This window comes from Odocoileus virginianus, unplaced genomic scaffold, assembly GCF_023699985.2.
Source record: "Odocoileus virginianus isolate 20LAN1187 ecotype Illinois unplaced genomic scaffold, Ovbor_1.2 Unplaced_Scaffold_22, whole genome shotgun sequence".
NCBI classification, from domain to species: domain Eukaryota; kingdom Metazoa; phylum Chordata; class Mammalia; order Artiodactyla; family Cervidae; genus Odocoileus; species Odocoileus virginianus.
Genome location: NW_027224284.1, coordinates 436,594 through 457,257, shown reverse-complemented (window position 1 = coordinate 457,257; position 20,664 = coordinate 436,594). Strand labels below are relative to the sequence as shown.

At 39.8% G+C, this 20,664-nt stretch overlaps 1 protein-coding gene across 6 annotated transcripts; it reads left to right on the top strand.

Annotated features, from left to right (window-relative positions):
* Positions 1-5,398: 5,398 nt before the first annotated feature.
* On the top strand, positions 5,399-17,594 carry MORF4L2 (mortality factor 4 like 2). 6 transcript variants are annotated; one of them, XM_070463048.1, is made up of 5 exons: positions 6,716-6,823; positions 8,239-8,324; positions 8,970-9,035; positions 14,562-14,661; positions 16,043-17,594. In XM_070463048.1, exon 5 carries the CDS (start codon positions 16,067-16,069, stop codon positions 16,928-16,930), a length of 864 nt encoding a protein of 287 aa, XP_070319149.1. In that variant the 5' UTR covers positions 6,716-6,823; positions 8,239-8,324; positions 8,970-9,035; positions 14,562-14,661; positions 16,043-16,066; the 3' UTR covers positions 16,931-17,594. The 6 variants fall into 6 exon arrangements, with proteins under 6 accessions (XP_070319145.1, XP_070319148.1, XP_070319149.1 ...); XM_070463045.1 differs by having other exon boundaries at positions 8,967-9,035; XM_070463044.1 differs by lacking the exons at positions 6,716-6,823; positions 8,970-9,035 and adding an exon at positions 5,399-5,496.
* The last annotated feature ends 3,070 nt before the right edge of the window (positions 17,595-20,664 follow it).

Sequence of the window (20,664 nt, the reverse complement as noted above, 5' to 3'; positions counted from 1 at the left end):
TTTCCCGCTTGTTTTAAAACCTGTAAATCAGATAGGCCTAGAGCCTTTACAGAATATCCTTTGAAACCCTAAGTAAGGTCCTCTTTGCACCAAATTCTGTTTCTTGACCTCCTCCTTTCCTAGCACTTTTGCCTTCTCCAGCACTCGCCTGGGGTAAGAATGAAGCCCTATCTCTTGACCCCAGGTTCCTTTGCCTGTGTTTCTCTGCCTACTGGCTAACAGTTTTGACCAATTAGCTGAGGCCTGTTTCCTGGTTTTCACCCTCTCTGCATTTCCAAAGGTCCATGCGAGATGATTCACTCCTTTCGTTTGCAGTGGCTCTTTATAGCAACATGTCTTCAGGGATGTGGCAGAGAGGGACTTCAGGCCAGAGGAGACTCCCCTTCTAGAAGACCTTCTCAGGATTTCCAGCAGAGAGGTCTTTTCAATCTAAAATAACCCCCTCCCCATTTTTTACATGGTGTCTTCCTACTAAAGGTTGTCATCCAATTATTACCTCAGTCATGTCTGACTCTTTGCAACCCTGTGGACTGTAGCCCACCAGGCTCCTCTGTCCATGGAATTTCCCAGGCAAGAATACTGAAGTGGGTTGCCATTTCCTTCTCCAGGGGATCTTCCTGACCCAGGGATTGAACCCACATCTCCTGCATTGCAGGCAGATTCTTTACCACTGCACCATTGGAGAAGCCTATTATCCAAGCCCTTGGTTAACAGAAAAGAATCCCACATGTATTCTCCTTCCCAGGGCTGACAGAGCACTTTTTAATTTTTTCTTTTCCTTTTAAACTGTTTTATTGTAGAAACCGTCCCAAAAGACACCCAAAAGTAGTCTTTAAAATGACAGCTGAGCTTTTCAAAAGGTATAGCTTTTTATCATTCCCACTAAAATGAGGACTGTGAGTGCAGGTTATAAGCATGAACATAGTTATATTTGAAAAAGGACTCAAAGCATCCTCTCGAGTCAATGCTTGGATCACAGGACTCAGCATACATTGCTGGAAATCAGTCCTCATCTCTGTTGGTTGATGTGTACCACATATAGGTTGACAACGATCATTCCAACTGAAGTGTGTGGTTCACAAAAGCACACATTTTGGTGAATCACATGCTAAACTGTTGACTCAGGAAGGGGAAACCAAGAGATTATGGTGCAAGTCTGGCATCCGAAGGTCACTCAAGGACTACATTGATTAGATGCAAGTTCTCAGTCATTTACAGTAATCTCTTTCTCCCACATTGATGGGTTAGTTGAAGCAGAGGGGGTGTTGATTATAGGAGAGGAGAGGTATTAGAAGAGAATAGATAACCCCAAAAAAGATAAAACTTTCCTATGATTAGCTCCAATATTGGCCCTGTCTGTCATGGGCTAGCAAACTAGACTGATCCAGACTAATTTGTCGAACTGGTTTTATGAAATCCCTATGGAATGAGGTAGGTATAAATAGATAGAAAAAACATTATTATTAAAGAAACACCATTTTGCTTAGCCTTGAAATATTAGGGGTTTTTTTAACCTTTAAATTAACCAATCATTCTTAAAACAACACCACCACCCAGTAAGCCCCATGTGCTTAGCCACTCAATTGTGTCCAACCTCTTGCAACCCCATGGACTGTAGCCTGCCAGGCTCCTCTGTCCATGGGAATCCTCCAGGGAAGAATACTAGAGTTGGTTGACATGCCCTCCTCCAAGGGATCTTCCCAAACCAGGGATTGAAGCCAGGTCTTCCACATTGCAGGTGAATTCTTTACCGTCTGAGCCACCAGAACCCAGTAAGCTAGTCAGAACCAAATGAAAAAACACCACATTAACCTTAGAATGGAGCAATTTCATCTACTACCCAGAAGCCATGGGAAGATACTGGTGTCCCTCTTTATATTCCAGAAGAGACTGACCACTACCTTCCAGACTTAGGAAGAGACCTAGGTTCTTCCAGACCTAGGCTAAGAGATTAGCCAAGGGGTAAGACAAGGAAGGCCAACAGATACCTTTGGGCAGGGCAGGTCCCACCCTGCACAAGGGTACCCAACTGAGAGGGAGAAAATGGAGGCTGAAATTCATTCAACTGCCCTAGTGGCCTTCAACAATCCCTGAGAAAGAAAAACATTTTTCTAATTGTTCCTCTACTGTGGCTACTTCTCTGCAATTTGCCTGCCCCCAGGCGGTGCATGTTTCTAATTAGCACAAAGGCATCATATGAGCAAATAGTAGCCTTAAAAATTAACTTAAGAGACCTTAGAGCCATCAGGTGTTGTGAAGGCTGCAACCATAGATAACCTTTGTCTGGCCTTGGGCCTTGAAACCAAACATTGACTGAAGCTATCTTTCCCTTCCTGTTAACGCAGATTGTGAAGACAGTAATTCAGCTGTAAAATGAAAAGGAAGAAGAGTAACTCGCACTTGCTGAAAATCTGAAAATCTATTAAGAGTCAGGAATCTGCTGAAGCTTCGTCCCACTAGTAAGTGGAAGGGGTAGGAGAAAATTCACCTTTGAGTGGGTACCATGACTTAACAGGAAAAAACACGGGTTTTGGAGTCACAAGAGACAACTCTGAATCTTTGCCCTGCTGTTTACTAGTTGGCAACTTGAAGTGAATATTTAACTTCTCTGGGCTTTAGTGAGGAGTCACAAAGATAATAGATGTAAAGAGCTGAGCATAGTGGTGCCTGGCACATATAAGGCATTCAGCTCTTATGTCTTTTTCTGCTACCACCCTGACTCCAAAGTTAATTCACATTATTCACATCATTGGCCTTTAGGACCTCATTCAATAGAGCATAAGGATGAGTCTGTGCTGTGCTGCTGTGCTCAGTCATGTCTGACTCTTTGTGACCCCATGGACTGTAGCCCACCAGGCTCTTCCGTCCATGGGATTTCCCAGGCAAGAATACTGGAGTGGGTTGCCATTTCCTCTCCAAGGGATCTTCCAGACTCAGGGATCAAACCTACATCTCCTGCACTGGCAGGCAGATTCTTTACCACTGAGCCACCTGGGAAGCCCCCAAGAATGGGTCTACCAGACAGAATATTGAAATGAGAGTCAGGAGACATCGATCCCAATGCCAGACACATCCCTTGATGTACACTGGGTAAGTTACTCCCCTCTCCTGATCCCATCAATAAAACAAGAGAACACATCTAGCTCTGCTGCTGAAAGGCAAGAGCAGAGGAAATTACTTTTCTTGAGCACCTGCCATGATATACACGCCAAGTTAGGCCCTTTTGCATACCTTATATACATATGCTAAATCAACACTGTCCCATAAAACTTTCTGATGTTGGGAATGTTCTGTATCTGACAATATCTAATTTGGTACTAACATTAGCCATAAGTATCTACTGAGCCCTTGAAATGTGGTTAGTGCAACTGAGGAACTAACTTTTTTATTTTATTTAAATTTAACTAATTCAAATTTAAATACCCATGTATTTAGACAGTGGTTACTGTATTAGATACTGCAGCCCTAAGATAATGAAGCAGGAATATTTGTTCCCATTTACTATACGTTGAAACTGGGGCTTAGAAAAATTTAAGAATTTGCTGAAAGTAACATAAATAGCAAATAAACCAGATTCAAAACCAAGCAGTAGAAAGTTTAGCAGCTTAGTACTGTCAGATACACTAGGAATTACCTAGGCTCCACTACTCACAAGTTATATAACCAAAGAGAAATAATTATAGTCTCTAGAACTCACTTTCATCATTTATAAAATATGGATAATCATCACCTAATTTATAGGCTTATTGTTGAGATTAATAGGTTAGAGCTTACATAGAGTGTGGCTTTCAGCAACTGTGTTTCTTCACCACCCTTTTACCTCAGCTCCACACAGAAGAAGTTTAGACATAAACTAAAAAAGATAACTGTAAGGTAGAGGGGGCATTTGGGAAAAATAAAAGCAAGAAAGGAAACATGAGCTTTCATATGTTATCTTTTATAGAATGGAGTTGAGGGAAGGTATGAAATCATCAAACTACTTAAACCTATTTGGTTTGCTTCCCTGCCCTATGCTTGATACTCCAGTCAATGTTAGCCAAGGCAGGGAACAAGGTATATATAATGTATTTTGAGGCCCAGAAAGACAAGATAATGCAGCTGAACAACACAGTACTGTCAAGGGCATGGACTCAAAGGGCAGGTAAAGTTCAATCCTGGTTACCAAACTTTTGTATGCACAAAATAATAGACACCACTTCACAACAGTCTTTCATCTGTGAAATGGGACAGATAACATGCAGGGTGTCTCAATAAAAGATATACATTTATTATTTTGCTTTACATTCCGTAGCACCCTCTAGTGGAATGTACAAAAACAAGCATTATATTTCTGCCCTCCAAAGCACACTTCTAAGTGTGCACTGGAATCACCAGAACAGTTTGTTATAACACAGACAGCCAAACCCTACCAACTACTAGAATTTCTGATTAGTTTGGAGGTGAGAATCTAAATTTCTGACAATTCCCCAACAGGTGATGCTATTGGTGTGTCTGGAAAACACTTTGAGAACCTCTGCTCTAAATCCCGCCCCTCCCCAATGCATGCACGTGTGTGCCCAGAAACACACATATGCACACACGCACAAACGTACAGAATCTATAACTGAAATAAGTATAACTTGTGTTGTTTGATTTTATTAATATGCCTCTAAAAAGGATTTTGTGAAGAATTAAAGAATATCATGTGATATATGACACAACATCTAAAATATAGAAGGCATGCAAAAAACTGAGGATCACAGAACATAAATCCCAGGTTCTCAGAACTAGTAACTGGTGGAATCAGGTTTAAAATTAGGCCTCTAAACTCCAAAAACATAAAGTTTAACAGTACTACTACAGAAGACAGGGTGAAAACACACAGATATAATCATAATTTCAAAAGTAAAAGAAGATCAGTTTTCAATTCCAGGGTCCAAGTACAGTAAAGACAAATGTCTGTACTGACTAGACAACCACCTGTGTTTTCCTTGCAGCAGGGCAGGGGTCAGGGTGAGGTGGTAAAGCGGGGCAGGTGGCAGCATTTTGAAAAGATTCTAACCCCACAGAAAGGGTTAGAATTTTCGTATCTTCATCAGCAACAGTGCCTGGGGTCATTCATCAATTCTAACTGTCTTACCCCAAAAACAGGCAAGAAGAAAGAGATGGGAGGGGGGAATTTTTTTTTAAGGAGGAAAGAAGTAAAGAAAGGAGGTAAAACATTTGAATAGAGCCATACCTGGTAGGGCTATTAAGAAGTTAATTTGGTTTTTCTTGAGAAATGAAAGATATATATGATCTTTATAGATTGGAAAGTTCAGCAAATCAGAAGGAAAAAAAAAAAGATTGGGGAAATCCCATAATTCCAGGGACCAAAGAGCCAATCCTTTGCTGGAATTTGGCGGCATCTAGTGGCAAACTCAAAAGGTATAAACCTCACACGGAGAACTTTCTGGAAAATTAAAATGAGTGCATACTTGTGTTAAGAGCACTCTGCCTGGAAATCAGAACAAGCAGGTAAGAGAGCCTCAGACCCCACAGAAATTCGGAGTCCCTAGTGGAGGGGAAGTCTGTCGTATACAGATATTCTCAGCAAAAAAATTGTGCCAGAATTGGACGCAACTTGGGGGTGGGGGAGGGACGGGGGAAGGAGCCGGGGTTGGGGGAAGAAAGCTATTAGGGAACAGCAAAGCTGCTTTTTGGAACTGCTAATAAGCGAATGGGGGATTTGATTGTTAACTGCTGCTGGGCGTCGGCTTAGAACGGGATTTTTGATTCAGAGATAGACGTGGGAAGAAAGTGTATTTTTAGGGTTTAAAATTAAATCGATAGGGGAGACCAAAGTATTTCTAGCGAAAACCTTTTATCTCAGTGATGGTCGCCATGACTTAATCGCTTAATTTTCCTTTTCATAAGAATAATTTTCAAACATAAAGTAGAAAAAGGATCCGCAGAGAACGCGCACGCGCGCACACACACGCGCACGCACCCGCCCCAGAACACACACCAGCCCCGACGCTAGGGGCGCACGCCTGCGCACACCAGCCACCTCCAGCGCCACGAGGCCTGGCGTTCGTGCACACACCAACGCCAAGGCCATGCGGGCTCGCTTGCGCACAGGAGCCCTGACACCGCGCGCCCTCAGTACTCCTCACCCCCAACTCGCACACCCATCAAAACCCCCAGTCAGCTTTTTTTTTTTTTTTTTTTTCCTCCAGGAGTTGCGCAAGAGGTTCGGGGGCGTGGCCGCAGATTTGAGCTAGTGTTTCCCCACTCGCGGGGACCTTAGCTCATTTCCGCCCGTCCTGTTTCCGTAGGCCACGTAGGCACTTCCTTTCCCAGTTGGGGGCGGGGGGGAACCCACAATGCCTCCCTGCAGGAAAAAAAAAGAAAGAAACCTCTGGGCAGGGGAACTCTGGGTCGTGAAAGTAGACCACGTGAACACTCTGCCCTATAGACTTATGACCCAACCGCTGTCGCGCTTTTGGAGGGCGGGCTAAAAACCTAAGAGGGCGAACGTCATTGGTCAGAGCCCTCACTAAAGGAGGAAGGTGATTGGTTTCCTTCAAGCCTTAACGGTGAAGAAGCAGGTTGCTAGCACCCGCCTTTACTGCGGCGGAGTGTCATTACTGACGTGGTGAGCTTCATCCAATCATTTGGTTATAGAACATTCTAAAACTTAGATGAGACGATTGTGATTGGCTGTAGGGCATAAGCCCGCCTCCAGGGTGACGTGTCTGCCTATGGATATCAGTTGCCAGAGAAACCTGGCTTTACTATGGCGGTTGGAGAGACGGCAGTGATCACACGTCGTCTGTTGGAAAGAACTGGATCCTCGTTTCAGGTTTCGGGATGGGGGTGGGGAGAAAGGGTTGACGATTTCCTCTTATCGTCGCATATACAGACAAGGTTAATTAATGGCTTTACGATCGGGCAGAACTAGATTCGAATTCCTACTCGCCAACGCCCAGCTTGGGCTGGCTGTTCTTTCTGTGTCTCGGTTTCCATGTTTGTAAAATGGTGATAATAATAGTATCTGCCTCAGAGACTTGTGCCTCAGAGGCGTGTGCTGTATATTAGAGCGTGTAATATACGACTGCTAGGTAATGTAATACGTATAACTTAATACGCAGCGTGGCTCCAGAAGATGTTAGCTATTACTGTGGAGAGAAAAACCCGCGTAATAAACTGAGAAAAAACGTTAAATTATGTAAAGTCGTTCCTTACAGTGCTTTTCCTATCACCTCCTTCCGTAAAAGAAATCGAGATACAAAAGAGACCTATCAGTCTTTACCAATGAAATAATTTATTTGGCAATTACCTCAAAATAGCGGGGATTGGAATTTTCCGTATTGAAAAGTTAAAAAAAAGAAAGCGCGGGGGTGGGGAGAAACGGAGAACGAGGAATGAGAGCTAGCTGGAGATGAACCACATGCGATGAGTAGGCCTTATTTGAATCCTGATTCGGGGACACCAACTATAAAAAAAAATACTTAAAGATGCATCAGGAAATTTAAAAGACGGATTCGATATTTTATTTTTCTTAAGGAATTAATGACGATGTTTTAGACGCTATAATGATATTGTGGTTATGTTTTCAAATTGCTTGTAGCTTATAGAAATAATATACGAAAATACGAATTAAACAGTAAAAGCATTCAGGCTGGCTTCAAAATACCTTGATGTCTAGGATTTGCTTCAGAATTAGCTCAGCGGTAAGGGGAAGTGGCGAGGGGCATAGATAAAACAAAATTGGCACTAAATTAATCTTTTAAGCTGAGTGATTAGTGTATGGGATTCCTTGTATTGTTCTGTCTTCCTTGGTATATGTTTGAATTTTTCCATAATAAAATACAGAAAGTCAGTCAGAAAATTCAGTGCTCTTGAGAAAAACAAGAGGGGGGGGGGCGGCGAGCAGTGGGTGGGGTTACAGATAAAACAAGATGGCCTTCAGTTGGTAATTGTTGAAGCTGGATGATAGATTCGCAAAGGTTTATATTATTCCCCTACATTTTTATCCATTTGAAATTATCCTTAATAAAACTTAGAAAAAAGCAAAAAACAGATTATTTGAAATCATGGTAAATGTACAATAAGGTATATTTGAAAATGTAGCCACAAGAAAGGGGAAAAAAACTTGTATGTTTTTTATCAGCTTTGGTGTCCTTTGTGTATGTTAAAATGCATTGATGGAAAACAAAACGCTCATCTCATATCTTTATTTTATGTCCTTTGCTGTCCCCTTGTTTGACCTCCTAGACTACCATCAGAAAAACTAAGTTTGCTGTGTAGTGAGGATCAGCTCTGATCCTGATTGCAGAACATCCCTCATTACAGAATCTTGGGTAAGTGCCTCCCTTCTCCTGGCCTCAGTTCTCAAGATAATTCCACATAACCTTCCTAACTGTCTAGGAATATTTTGAGGATTAATAAGGGCCTGTCGAGGAAAGCACTCTACATTCTAAGAATGAAAGGATGGAGCTAAGTCCATCTGTGCTTTCAGTATAGAAAGTGCCTAAACATCAGTGGGCCCTGTAATTTTATGTTCCTTGGTAAAGGATACTTTCTAATTGATCCCCTACAGTTAGAGCCATGCATCTATATATTTTTTTAAGTTGGTGGCATTTCATATGCAGCATAATTTAGTGGTCAAGAGCAAATACTGCCTGAATTTAAATCCTGGTTCTGCCACTTACTGGAGGATCCTGGGCAGAATACTTACTCACTTTGTAAAGTTCCTCATCTGTAAAATAAAGATAATAATGGTTCCTACTTCATTGGATTATTGAGGAAATTACATGTAAATTGTTTGGCACATATAAGTAATTGATTTAATTAATCATTTTGACTATTAGTCCCTCTGGTACATCCTGTTTTACACACTTGTCCATGTGCACACATGCACACACGTGCTAATAAAAGCAATAGATACCTTTTTGGAGTTGTTAATAATAATAATACTGTTGGTTTCTCTCCTGATTTTCCAGAAGCAGCGGTTACTACTAGAACTGAATTCTGAAATTATAACTTCTGACTTATCCTAACACTCTAGAAAGGTATTGAGTATGTTGATCACGCTTATTTATAAGGGAATTTCTAAGAACTGTAATTTTAACTAGCAAATCAAAACCATCAGTCTGCTAACAGGTTTTATATTATTCCTCTTTTGTCTCAGACTCAAAAAATAATGTTTTTTGAAATGTTCCAAGATCCAGAATTGATATAAATGTAACTGACATGGTGTATATGCATTTAAAGATTTATTCCAACAAACCATTGGATTTGTTCACATTCATTTCTGACACAGTCATACACAAAAATGTCAGTAAATGGAGTCTGTATTCCTGAATAGCCTATCATTTGCATGAGGAGATGAAAGAAGGTTTTTCAGTCTCTTGACAGCTTTATTTTCCCATGGAGTCACTATATTTTCCTTTCTACTTTTTTTTTCCTTCTGAAAGCTAAGTTGCAGAGGAGGGCACACTGCCCTGGTGGGAAAGATGCAATAGATTGGAAGGGGGAGGGCACAGAACCCCTTATGGGAGGCTATTTGGAGAATGATTAAAGGTGAAAGAGAGAGAGGTGGACTGTTAGGCCAGTGGCAGCCCAGAGAAGGCAAGGGTCAAAGTAACCTGAAGGAGCCTCAAGGAGGAAAAGGATCTTGACCTGGGCCTCTGAGGATGGACAGAATCTATAAGGGGAGAAGGAAAGCAGTCCCAATGGTATGCATACAAAGTATATGATATACAATGCTTAAGTCCAGCTGTATGTTAGAACCATGAATAAGAATAGATCAGAAAATCAGGATTTTAAATATGCATATTTTAGTGTAAATCTTTAGTCACTTAATTGTTACGTGAATCAGTCTCATAATATAAAAAGCTAAAATATTACAGAGTAGGCCCAGGTTTCCTTTTCTCACGCCCCCATTTCTCTTACTCTCCCTAGAGTTAACCACTATATTATCAGTTCTGTTTTCTTCTAGATCTCTAAATTATATACCTGTTTAAAAATGTATATGGATATATATATATAAAATATTGTTTGGTGTTTTCTTTTACATAATATGATATCATATTATAGATATTGTTTTACAACTTGCCTTGGATGTCTTCATGTCCATTATAGAGTTGTTTGATTCCATTCACAGTGGCATTCCTTTTACTAGTATAATAGTCCATATAAAGGGTAAACCATGTTTTGTTTTGCCAAATCACTATTGATAGCCCTCCAGGTTGACTCCAGTGGTTTTCTGTTTCATTTATACTGCACCAAACATCCTTGAAACTCCTGTACAAGTGTTAATTCCAGGGCAGTATTTATGTCTTTAAATTATGATGATTAAATCAATGTTGATACTGGTGGGAGAAGAGACATCATTACGACAGACTAGATGATCTAGAAACAGTGATACCTTTAAAAATGGAATAATCAAAAATCATTGGAAACTACCTTTAAAGACCTGTATAATTTAGAATGTTATAAATCAATTCAAATCGGTGGGGAAAGGATAGGCTCTATTAATTAGAAAAAAATAGGCATAATATTTGGAAGAAACTATAAAATACTGAGAGATAATACAGGAAGTCATTTAGAATATTGATTTGGGAGCATTTTCCCCAGGCATGACATGCCAGAGTTCACAAAGGGAAAAGTTGACACATTTGTGTTTTTATACACACGCAGTGACCCACTTAGAAGAAGAATGACAGTTTGAAAAAAATATTACTAACATACAAAAAAACCTAGTGTTTAATTATTAGAAGTCAATAAAAGGCAAAACAGCGTATTAGAAACGGGGACAAAATATATGAGACAGATATGTACAAATATCTGAACATATGCTCAATATCACACGAATTCAAATAAAAATATCTTCCTACATATTAGATTCCTCCCCCTCTTTTTTTTTTTCCAAGAAGATGTTTATCCAGTGTTGCTGAAGTTGTGGGTGAATAAACTTAACATTTTTGCTGGGAGTACCAATTAAAACAGTTCTTCACAAGTTATATTTACCTCTTAAGTCATCAAAGTTGTAAATAAGCAAATCTTTTGAGCAGTTGAGAATGCCCTTCTGAATACTTAGTTAATACGCTAATATATCTGTACACTGATACCTATTAACATTTCTGTAATAATGAAGTGTTGGAAACAGCCTAAATGTTACATTTATATGGGACTGGCTAAATTATACTATGTGGAGATTGTAGAATGATGTGGATGTTAAAAAGAAGGAGCTAAGTATGTGGCCATAGATGCCTATGACTAAGTGAGAAAACGTGAGGGGCAATATGTGTCTCACCTTTGTCAAGACAAAGTGAATCCATGATACATGATCCCAGTATGTATGTAACAGACACATTTAGTTTTAAAAGTAGGTTTCTGTGTAAATGTGTACATAAAAAGATTTGAAGATATATTCTGAGATCAGGGAAGGGAGGTGGTAAGAGGATGCCCATATCTTGATATATTTTGATGTTTATAATTATGTAATAGTTTTATGATTATGTGAAGGAACTATTACTCAAATGCTACCACAAAATTAATTACTTGGGAATATAGATTTTCAGCTCACCACTTAAATAGTTTTTGGGTGGGTTGAGGAATTAATGTATTAAAAAAATCCATTAAAATGTCATCGATTTTTAAGCTTAATGGAAAAACCACATATTTTATCATATACATCTTTAAAATCTCATAGACACTATAAACTGGGGGAAATATTTGCCCAGATGTGACAATTGATAAGCAACTGTAAAAAACTCTTTTAAGAACCAATTCAAAATGAATAGAGGACATGTAAAATATAACTGGCCAGGAAACACATTTTTTAAAATACCAAGACAGCTAATAAAAGAAATACAAGCACCTATTTTCCTTATCAGGTTACAGTGCAGACCAGTGTTGTGAGATTGAAAATCGGTACAATTTGTGAGTGAAGTAATTTGGCAGCCTATTACCTTTTAACCTACTAAATCCACATCTGGGGGCAAAAAATCCTTTAATTACAGGATAAATTGAGGGGGAGGATCACTTTCCAGAAAGAGGGTGGTTGAATAAAGTATGCCCATTTGGTTTAATCTCATACAGCTCTGAAGATGTATGCGTATTCCAGCCTTACTTACATGGGGAAATGATCCGTCAAAATAGCCAAGGTTTTAAATATCTAAGATTTGATACCAAGATGAGGTTACCTTAAAGTATTTACACAGAAATGGAAGATAGAAAACTAAGGCAAACATACGAACATGTTTTCTCTGGCATACCCTAGAACTGACATGTAGGGAACAAGTGGGAAAATATTTGATGACCGTCATTCTTAATTTGTGCTTCCATTTTCCCCATGTGTTGAATCACCTCCTCACTGATTCACTAATGTATACCCAGAAGGGACCTAAGTGCTGCTGCAGAAAGTGAGAGATACATATTACACAAAGCTTATGGCAAGTGGAGATAAGTGGTGTAGTTCCATAAGCAGAACAGGTGAAACATTTAAATACTAAGTCGTGGAGTACTGACAGCTCATATGGTATCAGAGATGGAGCTAGAGTAGTTAGGAAATTTAATGGGACTTTTCATGGTAGTTAGATGAGGTAGATGAAGGGAGGAAGCATGATGGAAGTAACAAGTTGGTACACCAAGCCAGTAAACAAAATTAAACTCAGAAACTGGCAGATTCAGTTTAAAACAGCTCAAAGCAATGTGTAGTGCTAACGTTTTTAATGAGGAATGTCCACAGCACATATGTCACCAAGCGATGGAGTGATGTAAACTTCTAACAAGGGAGGTGCAAAGTGTAGTGACCCTAATAATAAGTTTGTATTACAAGTAGGAGACAGACATCAAAAGGATGGTTTTTCCTCCCTTTGATACCTGGTTTCTGACTCCAGGTAGTAATAGTTACTTGATCTGTGGGATACTCAGATGAAAATAAAGGTGCTGAGGCCATTCTAAGAAAGCCTGCTTCCTTGGCTTTATTCATTCTGAGCACAAACCTGGGTATTTTCCTGTCCAATGTCAGACATTTCATTCAACTTTGGACTTGATATGAATAATAGAATTTGTAGAGAATGATGAAACTCACCCACTTAATGAAAACCACATATAAATCCTCATGGTTTTCTTTGCATAAATAAATGTAATCAATGCCAAGAATATGCAGGAGGTTTAGCAGTCATTCTTAGGTTCCTCAGTAAGGAATTGCTGATGACCAGTGTGACGTCCAAAAGACTTCTCTGCAGCCTTGCTCCACTTCTGTGTGTTTTACAGTCTGCTTGGCACTGGGACATCTTGCTTTTTTTAGTTGGTATTTTAACTCTCCCCTTGTTTGTGGAAGCTCTGCCCATTATTTCTCAAGTTTTCTGCATATCACCTCTTATTACTTAACTAAACTCTTATATCCTCACATACTGTGTCCCCTCTGTCCCCGTTACAGTAAAATTTTTGTAAGAAACATTTTGTTAGCTTAGTTGCTTACGATGTAATACCATGAAACACTAACCACATCTCATCTTTCACAGGATGTGTCTATATATCCCTCTCAGCCAGAAGGTTCTGATTCCTACAGGGTCAGTGTCTGTATTCACAGATTTTGATGCTGAGGAGCACCTTTGCTCAGATTTCTGCTGAGAGCTTTGTGTTCTGTCAGAGGAAATCATATGCTTAGTGATAGCACCCAGGCCTCTTGCCAATAACTGACTTCCCTGATGCAAGGCTCTAGTTTTCTAGTGTTACTTACCTCATTTCCCCTTCAGGGATTCCCTGACACCTGCTCACATAATCTCAGGGGGTCTAGCAATTGGCAAAAGGGCTTTTTCTATGGGTTAAAATTGTGGTTACCAGAGAAACCTGGTTTCAGGCTTGTCTACCATCATATCTCGTTCTTTCCCAGAGGGTACTCTGGTTTTAATGGTCTGGTATTTATTCATCTAGATACTTTCTGATGTACTTTTATACACATCAGTTTAAAACACGGAAGTTGGACCTCACTGTTCATAAGAACTGTCTAAAACATGCTTATTTCTCCACTTGGGCTATTTCTGGGATCCTGTTGTACACATTATACATTATGCAACTTGCCTGTTTACCTAATAGTGTATAATTGAACATCATCCCACATCAGTACATGAATCTGCTTAATTCATTTGAATGTTCTTCCATGGTGTGCATACATCATACTTTGTATTGTCATTTCCCTATTGAAGAATATTTAGGTGTTTCCAGTTCTTCAGTATTCCAAATACCACTGCAATGAACATCCTTGTATCCTTATAAACGTATGCAGATACTCCTGCAAGGTACTGTGTTGGCTGTTCATCCACATCGTATTTATGAAATTCTTACCTAGGGGTAATTCGCCACACTCCATAGATGAAAGAGGCCAAGAAAGCTTAACATATCTTGCCCAGAGCCTCACAACTCATAAATGACAGCCTAACTGAAGTAGAAGTATGTCTAACAGCAGAACCCATGTGTTTTCTCTGCTATCACAATTATAAACCACATGTTTTAAAGTTAGATTATTTTTTCTTTTTCCTGGATTTCACAAAAAGTCATTGTTGATGCCTGCTTTCCCTTTCTAGGTTGTGTCTCTCACCTCATCTCCACGACCATCCCAGAAGATCTATAAGATTCCATCTGGGAAAACACTAGGAGTTCTTGGCAGGGAAAGAAGAGGATTGCGTAAGTCAAAGGACTTTGTTTAATCTGTCATTCAGTAAGAATCCCAGAACACTGTTGTTTTCATCTTTTATCTCACTAACCCTCTTTGCTGCATTTTATAGTGTAAACCATCTTTTTCCATCTTGAAATTCTCAACTTTTTTGGATTCCAAAATAACATTGTCCTAATTCTCCTATGGCTGCTCTAACCATTTTTGCTTGTGGTTTTTTTTTTTTTTTTTTTTGTAGTCCTTCTCTCTGCTCATCCCTTAAGTATCATTCTTTCTTAGGTTTGTCCAGAATTCTAGACTTGTTCAGTTCTTCCTCTACCCTCCATGAATGATTTCTATTCCTATCTATATGATGATTACACTCAGGTCTCCATTTCTGCTTCTGATCTCTCACCTAAGTGTTAAAGTCACATGTTTAACTCCTTACCTCACACTTACTAGGTCTATACCAAAATTCTTTCCTCTAGTCTGTTTCCTCCTCTTCTAGATGCAGTCTTATTTGGTGATAATACTATGACCTAATCACCCATTATCAAAACCCTGGCAGTCATCACTGACTTTATCCCTCACCAATTATTACCTCCAACAAGCTATCACTGAAAGTAGCATTAGGTACCATTTCTTGCTTGCTCCAAAAATATCCTGTGTTTATAACTATCACTATACTAACCTTGTTGTTTCATAATCATCACTTTAGATATTTGAATCCCTAGTACCTAGCATAATACCTGTTCCAAAGTACATAAGCAGTAATATATGAAGACTAACTTGAATGAATGAATTAACTTGTTTCCTATTTTATTACTAATTCCAAACTAACCATTAAAAATTAGTGCTTTTACTAATTCATTAATTACCCAGACCTAAATTGTAGGGCCACCTTTGACTCATCTCTCTTCTTCATTTACCAAGTTCTATATTCACTTTCTCTTGACTCTGTCATCAGCCTAGTTCAGGCCTACCTGGACTTAGACAAAAACCTTTGCTGGTATGCATTTTGCTTCCAGGCAGCTAAATTAATCTTTCTTGTTTCTTTTGTCATTTTTCCTGTTCAGAAATAGTGAATTTCACCTCCACTGCCTTTTGTAGTTTAATTCATTCTTTCTCTGAAATTATATTCCTATCTTTTGAGTGACATCAAAAAACTAATTTATGGGCAGGTCTGATGAGTGATTGGGTAAGCTGAGAGTAGTGGGTGGGGGGTAGTGGGGATCAAAAAGCGAGCGAAGAGGTAGTAAGTCACTAACAATTAATTGGTTGTCCCTGAAATAGGATTTGAAATCCAGATTCCAAGAGAGTAGTGTGTGTTGTGCTTTAATAGGCCTTTAGGAAGCACACTGTGTTCAAAGTCTCCATAGAAAACAACCAAATAAAATGCTTTATGTATTACAGTGGTTGGAATAAAAACAGGGTTGAATGAGTTCCAGAAAGCAGGGTTCTCAAACTCGTGGACACCAATCTGCCGAAGAAGACAATTTCAAAAAACCAACTAGAAGCAACATGCAAAGAAGTAAAATGAGAGGGACATCTGGAAAGAAGACAGCTGGTCCCCAGCAGAAGAATCTGGAAGCAGCACTCCCAGGCAGATGGGGAGGTCGCTCTGCTGAGAACCCTCCATCAGGATCAGTGAGGAAGACCAGAAAGAACAAACAGAAGACCCCTGGGAACGGAGATGGTGGCAGCACCAGTGAAGCACCCCAGCCACCTCGGAAGAAAAGGGCCCGGGCAGACCCCACAGTTGAAAGTGAGGATGCTTTTAAGAATAGAATGGAAGTTAAGGTGAAGATTCCAGAAGAATTAAAACCATGGCTTGTTGAGGACTGGGACTTAGTCACCAGGCAGAAGCAACTTTTCCAACTCCCAGCCAAGAAAAACGTGGATACTATTTTGGAAGAATACGCCAACTGCAAAAGATCACAAGGCAATGTTGACAACAAGGAGTATGCAGTTAATGAGGTGGTGGGAGGGATAAAAGAGTATTTCAACGTGATGTTGGGCACCCAGCTGCTCTACAAATTTGAGAGGCCCCAGTATGCTGAAATTCTCTTGGCTCACCCTGATGCGCCAATGTCCCAGGTTTATGGGGCACCACACCTCCTGAGATTATTTGTAAGAATTGGGGCAATGTTGGCATACACACCCCTTGATGAGAAGAGCCTTGCATTATTGTTGGGCTATTTGCATGATTTCCTGAAATACCTGGCAAAAAATGCTGCGTCTCTGTTCACTGCCAGTGATTATAAAGTGGCTTCTGCTGAGTACCACCGCAAAGCCCTGTGAGGGTCTACTGACCACTCACTGTTACGTCTGGTATCTGTAAATGCTCTTTTTGTTCTTAGTCTTTTTCTTGTATAATTGATACTCTTTAAAATCGTTAATGTATAACAGGGCTTATGTTTCAGTTTGTTTTCTGTTTTCTTCTAAACAGAAAATAAAAGGAGTGTAAGCTCCTTTTCTCATTTCAAAGTTGCTACCAGTGTATGCAGTAATTAGACAAAGAAGAAACATTCAGTAGAACATTTTATTGCCTAGTTGACAACATTGCTTGAATGCTGGTGGTTCTATCCCTTTGACACTACACGATTTTCTAATATGTGTTAATGCTACGTGAAAAATGCCCTGATTCCTAGTGCCAAAGGTTCAACTTAATGTATATACCCGAAAAACCCATGCATTTGTGCTTTTTTCTATGGTGCTTGAAGTAAAACAGCCCATCCTCTGCAAGTCCATCTATGTTGTTCCTTAGGCATTCATTCTATCTTTGCTCAAGTTGTTGAAGGATGGTGGTTTGTTTCATGGTTTTTGTATTTGAGTCTAATGCACGTTCTAACATGATAGAGGCAATGCATTATTGTGTAGCCATGGTTTTCCGGAGAGGTTGATATTTTAGGAATCGTATTTCAGATCTTAAATAAAATTTGTTTCTAAATTTCAAAGCAAGCAATTTGCAGTGTGTCTTTAATGTTACTGAGCCTGAGAAGTCAGCAGGCTCAGGAAAGATCTAGGTCGTACTGAAGTAGAGAGTTTTGATTCCTAGTGAAAGAATTCCTTTTATTGTTGGGTGTAGCAGCTGGGAGTGCACCCTGCCAGGTAAGCTCCCCTTCTCTCCCCTCTGTGTGACTGCTCAGGGTGGAATTGCTTTCTACTGATGCTTATAAGAGCAACTTTAGTTCCTGAGGCCCCTTGTCGCTATGAGTTGGGCTGGTATAATAGGATATTTAATGGGTACTGCAACACTCCTTTAAAGTTAGGCAGAGCTTTGCTGTTTCCCACCAGAGAAAGCATGGGCAGCCATCTCCAGTATTAGACATACTTGTAGATTTGGGACCAAGGATGGCAGCTTTCCCAGCTCCAGCATTGATGCCATGTTCCCAAAGCTTTAATAATCCCTTGGACATAAGATTAGGAATCCTAGAGTTAGGGAGTCTATGGAGAAGAGGGACAGTGTTGGACACCTGTGATGATAAACCCATCTTTTGTGAAAATCCCCTAGTCAAACCAAGTTTTGCTTCACAACACTGTTACTTCTTTAGTGAAAAAAGTATTCTATGGTTACCACAGAAACTTTGGAAAATACACTAAGAACAAACAGAATAAGAATCACACAATCCTGGGTCTGTCAGGGTCTGAAGAAGAAATAAATGGGACCCAAAATGGATGATTTGAGGAGTTTAATAGAGAATTTTCCCCAAGTTGTCAGTCGAGGAGTCACCCACAGACTAGGTAACTTAAAAATTCTAATCTCTTCTTAAAAGGAGGCCAGTCATATTAGACTAGGGCTCACCCTAATGATCTCATTTTAGTTACCTCTATAAAGACTCTGTCTCCCAACAGCCACATTATGAGATACTGTGAGGGGGTTGGGTCTGAAGTGGTGGTGGTAGGAATTTAACGTGAGTTTGGAGGTAACTCAATTCAGTCTGTAACATGGTGTTACTACCTCTAGCCAAGAGTAGGAGAGAGAACAGGGTAAGAAGAGGGAGAAGGGAGTGGGGAAGGCTGGAATAGGAGCTGGGGAGAAGTAGGAGTTGGGGTGAGAGGAAGGAGCCAGGGGGAGGGGAAGGAGGAATTACTGGAATGGAGTGGAATATTCAAGATGCAGTTAGCTCACAGAAACCTTGAGGAAGACAGAATCCAGGAAGGACGGGTTAAGTACCTGACCTCCTTCTTCCCTCCGTTTTATCTACTGCTGGGTATTTCCCTTTGGCCACATTGGAAATCAAAGGGCAAAGATGACATTTGATATATCTATATTGGTAAGCTTGGGGGATACAGCAGGGAAGAAAAGTAGATTGGTGAGGGAAGGCAGATGAGATTTCTAGCACACACATACCTGAAACTAACCATCATTCATACTTTGCCATATATTCTTAGAAGAATTATTATGTTCTCTTTGGGACCTAGGGCCTTAGCCAACTAGAGGAATTCTTAACAAGGACTTTTATCCATTGAACAGGAAGCCTAGTACACAAGTAAACACATCATCTCTGTAGTATAAGAATAGTTTCTTAGTTTAGTTTATTATTTATAATACTGTTTAGTTGCTCAGTCGTGTCCTACTCTGACCCCATGGACTATAGCCCACCAGGCTCCTCTGTCCATGTGATTTTCCAGTCAAGAATACTGGAGTGGGTAGCCATTTCCTTAGCTCACATGCTTGACCATGTTAGAAATATCACATTGCCTCTAAATGAACATAAATATGACCCTGAGATCCAACCGTAGCATGTTGGTGGGATATCCACTAACGTTATTATTGAGGATTCCCCATCTCTATTGGTTGTATAAATATCCTATGGTCTTATCTAGCACCAAAGCCTGAGGAGATCCCCACTGACATCAGATGTCTCTCCACACTAGTTAGGGATGAGGTGCACCTTTACCGAATTGGCCCAGTATCTTCAGATCCTTTGTCCCTGCTGCTTCCACCAACCCTTTGGGTAGGGGGATCTTTGGTAAGACTAGGTTCCCAGCTTCCCTGAGCCAACCAGAGTCTTCCTTCAGGCCTGATATGGGAAAATACTCATGTCTCTGCTACTGGAAAGACCGACAAATCCTGACCTCTTTTCTCTTGCTGCCTTCAGATGGCCTCCATTCCCACCTAGTGAAACCTAGCTTGATTTTGTCAGGATATAATCCTTTTCAAAATATAAAACCAATTGGCTTCAAGTACCTTCTGTCTCCAGCTCTGCCACAAACCTTACTCTCATGGATCTCTGCAGAAAATGAGAGGAGAGAGATATAAGAACACAATACACATGTTAATATCTCAATGACATAATTCAATATTTCCCATTTCATAGGTGGTTTCTTTTTATTTTAGCTGATTTCTTCTTCATTTTTAAAAAACACATTAGGAATAATCAGGAGAGGCCTAAAGTACTTTAATTAGGATGTAAACCAGGCTATCCTATTGACTAAAAATATTTTCAATTACAATAAGTATACCCAAATTATCCAAATCTGTTGATTTAGCAAGTTTCTCATCTTAAACTACACAGGTGATGTATAGCCATCTAGATGACTAAATGGCTTCCCTTCTGAAACTGAAGGGTGGTTTAAAGAATGTATTTACCCCATCAGATTCAATGCTTAGCTAACATGGTGGTTCCATAATAAATGTTATTATAATTGTCATTTGTAATTTTCATCAATATCATTAATAACAAAAATAAGTTTTCCATTCAGGAGACTATATGTGGATTTCACAATGGAAGCAGGTTGTGAAATAACCTCATGACACCGGTTAAACACTTAGAAAGTAAAGAAGGTAGCCATTAAATATAAGCCTGTCTTGCCTAAGAAAATTTTCTGGTACAGAATAAATGTTCAAAAATGACAATTCTCTTACCTGTTTTCCTTCCCAAAAGAAAAGGGTGGTAATATATTTTTAAGATCTGTGGTTCTCAACCTGAGGTCCTCAGACTCTTAAGGGTCTTTAAAGATACCATTAAGAATTGAGGAACCCTTGTTTCTTTCCTCTTATTTTTTTCATAATTCATTATGAGGTAACA

Excerpts from the sequence above, each read along its gene's own strand:
- MORF4L2 (XM_070463044.1), top strand. The coding sequence starts at position 16,067 with ATGAGTTCCAGAAAGCAGGGTTCTCAAACTCGTGGACACCAATCTGCC.